The 13,786-nt window shown below is 39.0% G+C and overlaps 1 protein-coding gene across 4 annotated transcripts in view; it reads left to right on the top strand.

The window, feature by feature from the left end:
* LOC145346812 (protein NDRG1-like) overlaps nt 1-13,013 on the top strand; it is a 63,344-nt gene extending 50,331 nt beyond the window's left edge. For all 4 annotated transcript variants that reach the window (XM_080194568.1, XM_080194566.1, XM_080194567.1 and 1 more), the window contains 7 exons: nt 1,359-1,462; nt 3,787-3,870; nt 4,636-4,687; nt 6,624-6,671; nt 8,873-8,908; nt 10,762-10,813; nt 10,913-13,013. In XM_080194568.1, coding sequence (XP_080050694.1) covers nt 1,359-1,462; nt 3,787-3,870; nt 4,636-4,687; nt 6,624-6,671; nt 8,873-8,908; nt 10,762-10,813; nt 10,913-11,133 — 597 coding nt within the window. In that variant the 3' untranslated portion in view covers nt 11,134-13,013. The remainder of the gene's footprint in view (nt 1-1,358; nt 1,463-3,786; nt 3,871-4,635; nt 4,688-6,623; nt 6,672-8,872; nt 8,909-10,761; nt 10,814-10,912) is intronic.
* The last annotated feature ends 773 nt before the right edge of the window (nt 13,014-13,786 follow it).

Here is a 13,786-nt window from a genome sequence, read left to right as displayed (position 1 = left end):
TGACTAGTTGTAAGATGCAATTTGTTATATAATGACCATCTCCAACATCTTTCTCTTACCCCCCCCCCCCAAAAAAAAACACATTTGCAGTGCCATCATGGACGACTTCTTAGTCAACATTTTGGAGAATATCTGTAGAACAAAAGCTTACTTTTGTAGCCAGCATTGAAATGACTAATCCAAGTGTCAGCCACATCACCAGTAAATCCAGTGCATCATGGAACACTTAACCACTCTCCTTGACAGGTATACCAAAATCAACTTGAAATTGACATGTAGCATAGTGCATTCTGCATAATTGGCACCCTGAAATTACATCTCTAACATCCATCAGTGGCATATATATGATCTACAGGATGCTGAAGCAGTAACTCACCAAAGTTTGCCCTGTTGCTTCCTTGTGAATTTTGCCATTGAGTGAGTATGTTGTGCAAATAACACCAGACTTAACACTAACTTCCTTGGGCACCTTTTGGATTTGTCACATTTGATGGCACAACATCTATCTGCTCCCATGATGGTTTCACCTGAAGAAATAACATCATGAGGTTGAAGCATTTGAAGTGTCATCGCTATCTAAAGTAATGATGTGGAGATGCTGACGTTGGATTGGAGTGGGCATAGTAAGAAGTTTCAACACTAGGTTTATCTGGAATCACCATGATTCCAAATAAACTTGTTGGAGTTTAACTGTACTTAAAGTTTATTTATTAGTCACAAGTAGGCTTACATTATACTGCAATGAAGTTACTGTGAAAATCCCCTAGTCGCCACACTCTGGCGCCTTTTTGGGTACATTGAGGGAGAATTCAGCATGGCCTAACTTCCAGACTGGGAGGAAACTGGAGCATCCTGAGGAAACCCACACAGACACTGGGAGAACTGCAAACTTTGCACAGTGACTGACTCAAACTAGGAATTGAACCCTCTTGATGGAGGGGAAAAGACGTGATGCTGCACTCATTAAATGTGACTTTTGGCAGCTTCACACATCCCAAGAAGCATCCCTCCCAGACCATTGATAATAAAAACAAGGTTGAATGTTGTCAACAAATCTGCATCATTTTGGTAAGTAAACCTAGTAAATTTACAAACCTACAGTTGATAACAAAAGCAAAGTACTGTGGGTGCTGGAAATGCTAAGCAAGTCTGGCAGCATCAGTGGAGGTGTTGCTGCCAGACCTGTGCATTTCTTCTATCATTATACATTTGTATAATGTGAGGTAGTCTTTCTGGAAGTAAAAATCTTGTTAATCTTTGCCCACAGCCATTAGTTATGTTCCCTAAATCAGCAGTTAACTATCTCCTGTGCTTGTATATTATCACATTACAACTAATATATTTGCAATTTATTTTAGGATGAAATACATTCTAACCCTGATTTGATCCAGTTGTACCGGTCTCACATTTCTTCCGATATTAATCACAACAATCTGCAGATGTTTGTTGATTCGTACAACAGGTAAAGTAGTACTGGATCCATTTTTCATTACAAGTAATAAATGATTCTGACTTGGAAAAAGACGTAGTATTGAGAAGCAGCTTAATTGCAGCTCATGTTGTTTCCTCAAGGCAGTGACACAGCCATATGCATGAGAACACCACTATCTGCAAGTTCCCATCCAAGTCCCAAAATCCTCACTTAGAACTACACTGCCAAAGACCTGGAACAAGCTAACAGCACATGGGCTACAGCGGTTCATGAACGCAGCTCACCACCTTCTTGAAGGCACTTGGATGTGCAATAAATGCTAGTCAGCAATGCTAATGTCATCTTAGAAATCCAATCATGAGGGAAAGGATACTAATTTGTCCTAATGGAGATGAAGACTTCATTCCAGGGTCTTCAAATAAATTGGTTGCTGAGACAGTAGATGCGTTGGTGCTAATGTTCCAGACCAACCATCTGTCCTAGTTTCTGCAAAGGTCACATCAGATTGGAAAATAATGTAACTGCTCTATTCCAGAAGGGATTGCGATAGAAAGGAAATGGTGTTTTGACTAATTTATTAGATTTCTTTGAAGAAATAACAAGCAAAGTGAATAAAGAGGAATCTGTAGATGTGGTACACTTGTCAACTAAGGTACCACATCACAGATCACTACACAAATGCGTGCTCATGTTGTAGGAGGTAACATTAGCATTGATAAAGGATTCAGAATCTAAATTTTGGAAAGTCAGAAGCACATTCAATTTTTTTTTGGCCACGTGGAGTCCAAGGGAGTCCCACAGCTGTTTTCATGCTGGCTTTATTGTCCTGCCAGTGGTGAAATGGGGTCCCTACCATGAAAGATCATTACCATGCATTTAAATATCCTGCTGTATTAACTTTACCCTAGGAAATCCTTCCTTTAATGTGGGAGGTTGGGGGGGCTTCCTATTGTGGAGGTTCAGGCTGAGAGGGTGGTCCCCATGTCCATGAGGAGGGTTTATCTGACAGGGGGGATTTGTCACATCTTAATCACTTAAATTTCTCCAATTTTTCTGTGCTGCTATTTTATGATCTAAAGTTTCTCATTCTTTTATTATCCCTTGGTTACCCTCTATTTCTAGCATACAGTTTTTGTTATCTATGAAGACAGGCAATATTTAGTGCATGATCAGCCATGATAGGACCAAATGGTCTACTCCTGCACCTGTTTACTATGTTCCTATGAACAATTTCTTTGTCATTTCCCATGATGATTTTTGCCTGCCTCAAGGGGACCAACATTTGCTCTAGCTATTCTCCTATACTTTTATGCCATGACTGGTGCATTAGTGCTACCAAACAAGATTTTTTATATTTGGAACTAGCAATGGACTTATTTGCAGTTTGGTGCGACTGGTAAATTATTAAAATATTGATATGGGTGGCACAGTAGTTAGCACTGCTCCCTCTCAATGCCAGGGATCTGGGTTCAATTCCCAGCTTTGGTCACTGAAGTTTGCACATTCTTCCCACGTCTGCATGAGTTTCTTCCCACAGCCTGAAGAACATGCTAATTAGGGGCATTGGCCATGTTAAATTTTCCTTCAGTGTATCTGAACAGGCACTGGAGTGTGGTGACTAGGAGATTTTCACAGTAACTTCATTGCAGTGTGAATGTAAGCCTATTTGTGATACTAATAAATAAACGTAAAATATGGAGTTGTAGTATTTGGAACATCTGTGCCTAAAGCAAAGCAGTTTTATTCTGTACTTTTTTGGCAGAAGAAATTGAGTCACAGTGGAAATTTGAGAATTAAACAGGAAAGCAGCTACTGATTTTGGACATAAGCAAACTCCCTAAACTTTTTTTTGTTTATTCCAATCAAGTCCAGTTCAGAGTCTCAACAAGTTGAGACATTCCTGATCCAAGCTGATAATAAGTCTGACAACACCAGGTTTTAGTCCAACCAATTTATTTGATAGTAAACTCACAAGCTTTCGAGGGGACTCTTTGTCAGGTGAATGGAGAGTTCTGGCCTTGAACAGAGCATAAAAAGCACAGACAGTTTAGAGGTTACTGATTAGAATGCGAGTCTTTACACCTAACCTGCTGTTCAAGTCCTAAAGTGGCTGACAAGACAGGGCTGCCACCTCCTGTCTTGGGCTTGATCTACATGTTCCAAGCTGATTTGGAGTAGGCATAGCTCCTCCTCCAAGGCTTGATTTCATTTGCATCTTAGCCAAAAGGCTGAGAAGCTGCTTTAAAAAATTGCTTCAAATGAAGCTGATGTAACCTAATGACTTCAACCAAGTGCAGCATGTCAATACTACACTTCATCTTAGCCAAAAGGCCTAAACATTCTTTTTCTTGCAGCCGAAGAGATTTGGATGTTGAGCGCCCTCTTCCTGCAGGTCATCATCATCATCACCACCACCACCATCACCACAACATTTTACAGTGAGTTTGTTTATTTATTTTTGTTTTGAAATTTAAATATTAACTTGAGGAAGATTTACTGAGTAAAAGAATGGCACATGTTACATCAGGCTAGTCACTGGGGGTAACCTTTCACAGGCCTGACCCACAACAGCTGGACAGCCAGAAAATCAGAGGAATCCACCATTTGTGAAATTCCTCCCAACTTGTGCCCGTGCTTTGAAGTTTTCTATGAAGCGATGTCAGTGATCAGCCCTGATCAACATTTGGATTTTCAGTCAGGGGTGGCATAGCGATTAGCACTGTTGCCTCATAGCACCAGGGACCTGGGTTCAATTCCCAGCTGGGGTCACTGTCTGTATGGAGTCTGCACATTCTACACGTGGCTGCGTGGGTTTGTTCCAAATTCGTCCCACTGTCGGAAAGACGTGCTGGTTAGGTGCATTGGTCATACTAAATTTACCCCCTTAGTGTAGGGGGACTAGATAGGGCCTAGGTGGGATGCTGTCAGTGCAGACTGGCCTCCTTCACTTAGGATTATGAGGTGGAGCATTGGTCACTGACCTGCAGCAGAAAATTGGTCCATTGCCAGGATGACCAGGTTCTGAGTGATAGGGGAGCAGCAGGTGAGAGAATCAGACCTGATTCTGGATTGGGAGTGGAATGTAGAAATTGGGACCTGATTAGGCTTGTATGAACATCATTTAGCTGAGTTTCATTTAGTTTCTAAGCCACAATCTGCCTCCTTAATGGTAATATGTTGGATTGATCATGTTTTGTTTGTAGATGTCCTGCTTTGTTGGTGGTTGGAGATGCTTCACCTGCAGTGGATGCTGTGGTATGTTAAGATGATTATTCAGATTGCATAAATTGCTGTTCAGACTTGTGTTTTTTTTTTACAAAGAGGTAACAACTTATTGAATAATACCATGGTGTCAATTTAGCTTGTGTTCACACTCCTTGCCTTGTGTAATCACAAAATGGGAACTTATTTAATTCTGAATTTGATAGTTAAAAAGTCTTAGTGACTTCGCACATCTGAGTTGAATTAAATTCAACAGTTTTCTAAAGTTTGCCCCACTTCCACCATTCAAATAGCCCTATGGCTAAGAAACTAAAATGGGTCCCAGTCCTTAGTATTGACATGTATTTCATCTTCTTAAGTTATCAGAACAGTAAACACCTGAAATAATTCTGGAGTTAAAATTCAGTGATTTTTAAATACTTTTTATTACTCTTGCTGCAATAATAGACTAAAGTGGTCTGACTACTCATGTTGCTGCATATAACTTTTTTATTTGCAGTGTGGATTATTCTGCAACAAAAATATCTATCGTGTTTAAAAATGACAATGTTTGGAAATCAGTTCTGCATACAAATTTTCACTGAAATCCATCCTTTTTTGAGATAATATTGAGGAACTGGTGAACACTAACAAGTATTACCTTCACACATTTTCAATAATGTGCATAGCAAATTATTGGCTATTTGTTAGGTGAATTGTTTGTACTGTCTCCTTATCTGTAGTCATCATTAGCACAAATGTTACACTATAGCCAGCATTTTAACAGGAATCTATACTCAATTGATTTTTGCTCTGATCTTGGTCTGCACAAACTGATTTACAGTGCTCAGTACTTGATTTAGTCATTGGAGTAGACAATTAAATGTTAACCCTACACCAGTAGCAATTTTAGAAATTGTAAGCATCTATCCACAACTGCCAAATAAATTCAAAATGTTTGGATTTAAGACCTCTAAAATTGGAATGTGGAAACAACTTTGGTGCATGTTGACTAATGCAAAGTGGAATGATGATTGAAGGAAGTCTTCCAGGGAAGATTAGTGTCATTTTAGTTTTAAGTGTCTTCATATGAGAAGAGAAAGAACCATGTCTTGCTTCCTGCTGGAAGTGGATGCTTGTGCAGATTAATTTGAGATTGGGGTATCATTCGCAAGCCAGCATTTGCTGCTGTTTTGAGCAGATGGTGGCGAGATGCCTTCTGAACCTGTAGGCAAACTCAGTGCTATTAGGGAGGCAGTTTCATAAATTAGGCCCGTTAACAGAGAAGCAATGGCAGGTCAAAATGGTGTGTGGTTTGGAGGGAAACTTGCAGGCATTCACTTTGTCACTTTGCAATATCTGAAATGGTTCCAGTTGTTCATGAATGAATTTCATCACATGCCAGAAGGTGCTTGAAAAATGAGTTGGCCTGATATTTGATACCAATTGCTAGTATAGAATCATACAGCAATTATAGAACCGAGAGACAAAGATTACAGAGCATGAGACTATTCAGCCTGTTATGTCCAAGCTGTGGTTCTCTGCAGCTAGGCTTATCCCTCTCTTTTTCAATAGTCTTGCAAGTATTTCCTCTTTGGGAGCTGATCCAATTTCCTTGGAAAGCCCCAATTGTCTGTGGCCTCTGCCTCTGTCCCAAGTCACTTTATATTTCCTCAAAGTTAGTTACTGGCATAGTTTCAAGTCCCATGTATACTGTCAGTGAAATGCAGAGAGTCCATAGCTTGAGGGGAGAAAGTTGACACTGTTGAATTACATTAGAATTTACTTGTGTTTAATTAGTGTGCAACACATTCACCCTATCTTGTCATTACACAAAGCAGCTGCCCTTATCAAAACAGGAGTTGGAATGCATTCAGGATATATAAGATCTATTTATTTAAATTGCCCCCGCCACCTCTTTGGTTCTTAACTGTGATCAGTTCCATAACCATGAAAGAGCTTGATGTGAAAATGCTGATATTTCTTTCAGGTTGACTGCAATACTAAGCTTGATCCAACGAAGACTACTCTGCTAAAGGTAATGTAACCTAACTGCAGAAAGGCAAATTGTTATGTGTTGTAAATGGCTATAGAATTTGAATTAGTTTGGTGTGGCTGAAGCTTTAATTGTTGAAAAGACAAGTTGAAAAGGCGTTGCTTACAGTTGAGGGAGAAAAATAGAATGAGAGAAGGCTAGTTTTAAAAAAAATAATAAAAATCAGTGGAAAAGGTAAAGAGTAAATTTTAAGGAATTGGGATTAAAAGCTCTGTCCCAAAACTTCTAAAATATGCCAAGATGGTGAATGCATTGGTGGGATTTTCCAGTTTTTAGATTTGAGTTGCAAATGTAGTGCTACGTTTTAAGAAAGGAGAGAACTGGGAACTGCAGGCCAGTTAGCTTGACATCAGTCTTCAGGAAAAGTCTGGTACACACTGATGCTGTTCTTTTGATGCTTAAAGCCAATCCGTCAGTGACTTAGAACCATAGAAAATTACAGCTTTGACCCTTCTTGTCTGTGCCAAACCAGTTTTTTGCCTAGTCCTACTGACCTGCACTTGGACCATATCCCTCCACACCACTCTCATCCACGAACCCGTCCAAGTTTTTCTTTAAATGTTAAGTGACCCTGCATTTTACCACTTTTTTTTCATCCAGCAGCTCATTCCAAACTCCCACCACTCCGTGTGAAGAATCCCCCCCTGCCCCTCTAATATTCCCTTTTTAAACTTTTCTCCTTTCACCCTTAACCCATGCCCTCTGGTTTTTTTTTCTCCCCTAGCCTCAGTGGAAAAAGCCTGCTTGCATTCACTATCTATACCCATCAAAATCTTATACACCCCTATCAAATCTCCCCTCATTCTTCTACACTCCAGGGATTAAAGTCCTAACCTATTCAAGCTCTCTCTGTAACTCAGCTTCTCAAGTCCCGGCAACATCCTCGTGAACCTTTTGTGCACCCTTTCAACCTTATTTGCATCCTTCCTATAACTAGGTGACCAAAACTATACACAATACTCTAAATTCGGCCTCACCAGTGCCTTATACAACCTTACCATAACACTCCAACTTCTTTACTCGATACTCTAATTTATAAAGGCCAATGTACCAAAAGCACTCTTTACGACCTTATCCACCTGTGACGTCACTTTTAGGGAATTCTGTACCTGTATTCCCAGATCCCTCTGTTCAACTGCACTCTTCAGAGTCCTACCATTTACCCTGTAAAGTTACTCTGTTACTTATACAAAAAAAAACTTCTATCTCATCATTCATTGTGTACTTCAAAATGTAACAAATATTGCAAATGGTATTAATTGGCATTAAAATTCTCACGTCAAATGTGTATTTTGTCTACATTAGCATCCTTAAGGCAGCCAGAAGATGTTTTGAAATTCTGTATTCCAATTAATTTGTCAGAAAACATAGGGCAGACTTGATGGACCTGTTGAGTTTTTTTCCCTTCCTACTATCTTTGAATGTTTGTAGCGGGTAACTGCTCTGAAGTTACATAAGCTAGAGGTATCACTATATGTCCAGTGTGCAACCATTGGTTTGTCCAAGTCCTTTTTTAGTGAGGCAGAAGGGGGGGGGGGGGGGGGGTGAAAAACACACATGCCTTGGAGAGGATGAAATTGGGCTTGGCTTTGCCTCTAATTGTGCAAGTTGGAACACTGTATTTGTTTTACCGATTAACTAATGTGCAAGGTAGTGTTATAATCCCAACTGATATTACTGGACAAGTCAAATCAAAGAAAAGGACCTGGCTAGCTGGATTTTTTTTAAAAAACTGCAGAGGGTACTTACTGAACATGCATTATTCGCTGAGTGAAAACAGCATGTGTCCACAAATGAAGAGAAATTCGAAAGCTGAGCCATGGTGTAATTGCAATGTTGCTGACCTAGCTTGAACAGTTTATCTACCTGATAACAGCTGGGCTGGTTTTTGGGCTTGAGTCTATTATCTTTATGAAGAAAGTGGGTATTGTAAATAATTACAGTCTATGTATCTAGACATTTTGAAACTAAAAGGCTACTTCCAAGAGCATAATTGTTGGATACAACAATGATGAAAAACCTTTCTCAAACCACATACAAAATAAGTAAATAACTTTTATTGTGGCAAATACAATTCCAGTTGTTCTTCAAGGGCTAAGTAAGTAATTAAAGAATCAATTACACCATTCCCATAATTTAGATATAAGATTTTGACAACTATTCTCTCCTTTCATTTGGATTAGATGTCTGACTGTGGAGGACTGCCACAAGTTGTTCAGGTATGTTTGAGACTTTGTCAAATAGCCTATTTAACACATGCTGACATAATGGTGATATCCTTCCATGGCCTTAACTTTATCTATCTCTAATCTTCCCCCAGCTCCACAATTCCAAGATATCCCTGCTCATCTTTAATTTGCTCTCTTGCGCAACTCTGATTTTTAACTATTCTGCCATTGGTGGCTTCATGTTCAGTTACCTCCGTCCTGAGCTCTTGAATTTCTTCCCTAAACACTCCAACCCTCTCTCGTTCACTTTCCTCAAAGGTATTCTTTTGAGAAAATAGGAGTAGGTCATTCATTCAGCTAATTATGTCTGCTCCACCATTTTAAAGTAATGGTAGCTGATCCCCTCTCTCAATGCCGTACTCGTGCTCTCAACCCCATATCCCTTGATGCCTCGGTGTCTAGAATCCGATTCATTTCTTTCTTGAATCCATTGTGACTTTGCCTCCACAGCCTAATGTAATACAGGTGAGTGAAGAAATTCCACCTCATTTCAGCCCTAAATACCTACCCTGAATGTTGAGACTGACCCCTTGTTTTGAATCCCCAAACGGGGAAAAAAATACCTGCGTCCAGCCCTGTCTGCATTTAAGATCCCCTTTTCATTCTTTTAAACACAAGTGAATACAGGCCTAGTCGACCCAATTGCTCCTCATAGAACAATTCTGCCATCACAGGAAATAGTCTGGTGAAGCTTTGCACCCTTCCCTAATGGCAGATATCTATTTTCTTGGATAAGGAGACCAAAACTGCACACTGCTCCAAATGTGGCCTCACCAAGGTCCTGTACAGTTGCAATAAGACATCCTTTCTTCAGTATTAAAATCTTTATGCAGTAAAGGCCAACATATAATTTGCCTTCTTGACTGCTTGCTGCACAAGCATGTTTGCTTTCAATGACTACAAGAATACCTAGGTCCCTTTGCACATCAATATGTTCACATCATCACCATTTAAAATAATCCTGACGTTCTGTTTTTCCTGCCAAAGTGGATAATTTCAAATTATCCACATTATCCAATCTGTCATGTATTTGCTCATTCACTCAATTGGTGTGATCTTTCTGGCCACGCTCGCCCCCAGACACTGGAAGATCCTCCTGAAGTTAACAAAGCTTTTCCTTGTCCATGTTCTGCCTGCTACAACTCCTGTGGCGGGTGGAATGGGAAAACTCTGCCCAGTGTGCCTAAATTGCTTTTGAAACCTCTCTATCTTCACTCTCTCTATTTCCCCCCTCGTTTTAGGTTGTCCACAAAATTGAAAATATTCCATTTGATTCCCTCCTCCAAATCATTGATTTATATATTGTGAATAAATTAGGTTCAAGCACTGATCCCTATGACATCACACTAGGCTCCACCTTCCAATCTGTAAAAGACCTATTTGCTCCTTTTTTTTGTTTCTTGTCAATATATTATGCCAAAACTTGTGCGCTTTAATATTGCACACAACCTCTTATATAGGCCTTTATTAAAAGTGCTCTGAAAATCCAAATACACCACATCCACTAGTTTTCCCTTTTATCTATTCATAAATACCCAAGATCTTGATCTGTAATGACGCTGAAATGCTTTGGAACATTTTATCAAATTAAAGGTGCTATAAATTGTGTGATGTTGTCTCCTCATTAGGATACTATCCACATGTATAAACTGACTTGGTCTCCTGTCTGGATTTTCTTTTGGGGTGGATTTGAACAGGGCAGAATTCTCTGAGCACTCTTGCACTTAACTACTTCCAAATGAAAGGCACATTATGGATACAAGTCTGTCATAAGCAAGATGGATTATTTTTATACAGGATAATTTTGATAAGTTTTTAAATGGGTTTTATTCTTTCCCTTGCAGCCGGCAAAATTTACAGAAGCTTTCAAATACTTTGTGCAAGGCATGGGCTACAGTAAGTGGAAAGCATTTACCTTAGATGGATTTGGTACAATTTATAAATATTCATTGCACCTGGCGAACCATGCATTCTCTTTCTGCCCTTTAATTGTAGTGCCTGCAGCCAGCATGACTCGTCTTATGAGATCCCGTTCAGCGTCAGGATCCAGCGTAGTGTCCCAAGAGGGCAACAGGAGTCGAGCTCACACTGGGGAAGCTTCCAAGTTTTATGGCCACCCAACCACGGTGTTGAATCAGAACACCAATGCTAACTCAAATAGTAATGTGGGAAGTGTTGAAAACTCTGCCCCTCAGGCAGCAGAAATTTCATGTTGAGAACCCTTCTCTTTACCTTGTGGAAAAAGTGTAAAGTTACCCTTTAAGGCATAGTGTGAACATAACCTGGAATTTTTTTAAAAGACCTCGGGATTAAAACTGAATACGGTGCGCAGACTAAAATCATCTGCTTCTATTTTGTGCATGCTCTCTTGTTTGTGACTCTTCTAATTATTGCCATAATTTGAAAGCAATGGGTCCATACAAAATCTGAAGGTAACACAACATGCTGTTTCTTTTTCTTGCACCTTTTACAGGGAGTAGTGCAGTATGGGTAACAACGTTTGAAAGCATTACTTGCCCATGAGTCATATGAAGCTAGAGTTGAATGTTGAGATGTACATAGTTTGATTCATCTTCTTTAAAGAGAGGAAATATTAAATCTTGTTAGTTTGTGTAACTTTTTATCAAACTTCAATTGGTTGTTTTTCTCCTTTGTTGATACGCTGTTGTTTATAAAGCAGAAGAATTTGCATTGCTTTTTTGAAAAACTACTTTAGTTTTAGTAACTTTGGTTTTAGTTTTGGCTTAGTATGTATGTAGATTGATTGTATAACCTTGTCTTTTCCTAATCTGCATAAATTTGAGTAGGCAATTACAAATTTGATCCTTTTTAAGGATGGCTAAAAGTGCTTGGCATGATGTTTCATATTTCCTGTTTGTGTAATCTACTCCAGAATGCATTTGTATTGTATACAGAAACTTGTATTTTTGAATTTTTTGTAAGATTTTTGAAACAACATTGTAATTTTCAACAGCTGTTGTGCTTTTCAAGGAGAATACTTTGAGTTGTAATGAAAGTTATCTTCTAATCTCCTTTCAAATGACAACTGACATGGTGTAACTTTCCAGACTTTACGGTTTTTTTTAAAACAGGAGTTCTTTCAGGGCATTCATTCACTTTGCACTCTGTGTCAACAGCAGTAATTCTTCTAGAATTCTTCTGCAAACTGAAAATAAGTAGCTTATCAGCATTTGGCCTCATTTGTTTCTTGACCCAAAAATACCACTTTTCCCCACTCCCTTCAGGCTTGATGGTCAATCACATCTGAAGGTACAAATTACATAGAATTTTTTTAAAGCACAAGAACGTGTGTGTAAACATGAGCCTTTCCCACCTTTTTATTCATTTTGTCTCCATTAGCCATATTGAATTTGGAAATGATTTCTTGCCACACTTGCAGTTTGAGGTTATCATTTAAGTACCAGTTCTGTAATAAACCTAGACCCATTTCCTCAAAAGATGAATACTTTTTTTACAGATTTTAGATGCAGTCTGAAAATTAGAATGTTACCAAATGTGACCTGATTGTGGTGCCCTGAAAAGCGCACCAACCCCATTTAAGCATTTACTTACAAAAGTTTATTTCTACCCATTCCAAACCAGATTGGCCTGTCTTACCTCCAAGGTTGCCTCTCAACAGGAAACATGGTCTTGGTAATATATGAAACCTTTGCCAAGCAAAGGATATGGTAGATCTGTCATTTGCATTTTTGGGGGCCCCTTTCCCTGCCATTCACGACAGCAATAAACTAAGCAGAGTATCGAGTGTTTTCTTTTGGACTAGGATGGTAGTAAAAGGATATCATTCGTATTTTTTTTTTGTTTAGAGCAAGACAAATTTGAACTATGTTTTGAGTTATGCTGATGTCTAGGGGCCAAGGTTTTGCTGCCTAATGTAGAATGAAAATGGTTTCCTAATGATTTTATCACTATCTGGAGATCTGTTTTAAATTTTGAATCCTAATATTGGCTTGGCTATAATCCTTTCTGATCCTACAAATGATAACCTGAACAAACAGCTTAAAATCAAAGTGTTTGAAAACTTAAGTTGACTGATATTTATTTTAAAAATAAACTTTTGAAACTTTACAATTTGCTTCTGAAACAAAGCTTAGTGTTTTTATTTAAAATGTTTAATGAAAATAAACTTTCTATTTCAGTATTGTAATTTAAGCTTTACTTTTCATTTTTAATGTTTGTATTGCTGGAAAGGTTAAAGAATTGAGAGTATTAAATGGGATTTAAATATATTTTTAAGTTTGACTTTCAACTACTTCAACTACCATGAGTTATTGGGTCACAGTAGATCAAAAGAGACAGTGATCACTTAATTAACTTTAAACCTAGTATCAACTGTTTAACTAGTTGTTATCCAAACCTGAAATTAGTGGGCAGATTCAACATTCTGCCCCCTGCATAAGGTGCAATCTAGGGTGTGGTGCGGACATATAATCAGGCAGGAAGGTTCAACATGGAAATTCACCTCCAGCTGATTCAAGACTAAAGTTGGCAAGCTAAAGGACAGTCTTCCTGCATGGAGAGCAAGTGAGGCTGCCTTTTCTCTGGGATCCCTATCCTGTCTATCTCTCCTGATTTTACTGATGATCTCCTTACACCTCTGCATTCGTGACCACTGTTGTTATGGCATTGGAGAACTGCTTGCAGTCTTGGGATTGTGGGTGGAGCAGGATATCACCCCAAACACAACAGTACAGCAATTGAATGTCCCTGGTGTAGCCAGAAGTCCTGGTGGCAGTGTTCCTTCTGCCAATTGGACACTTGTTTCTGTCAGGGATCTTGAAACGTAGAAAATAGAAACAGGAGCAGGTCACTCAGTGCTTCAAATCTGCTCCACCATCCGTTTCATTT

The sequence above is a fragment of the Carcharhinus amblyrhynchos genome, chromosome 8, assembly GCF_965287045.1.
Source record: "Carcharhinus amblyrhynchos chromosome 8, sCarAmb.v2.hapA, whole genome shotgun sequence".
NCBI lineage: Eukaryota > Metazoa > Chordata > Chondrichthyes > Carcharhiniformes > Carcharhinidae > Carcharhinus > Carcharhinus amblyrhynchos.
Note: the sequence above shows the minus strand (reverse complement) of the source record. Positions and strands in the feature narration are given on the sequence as shown.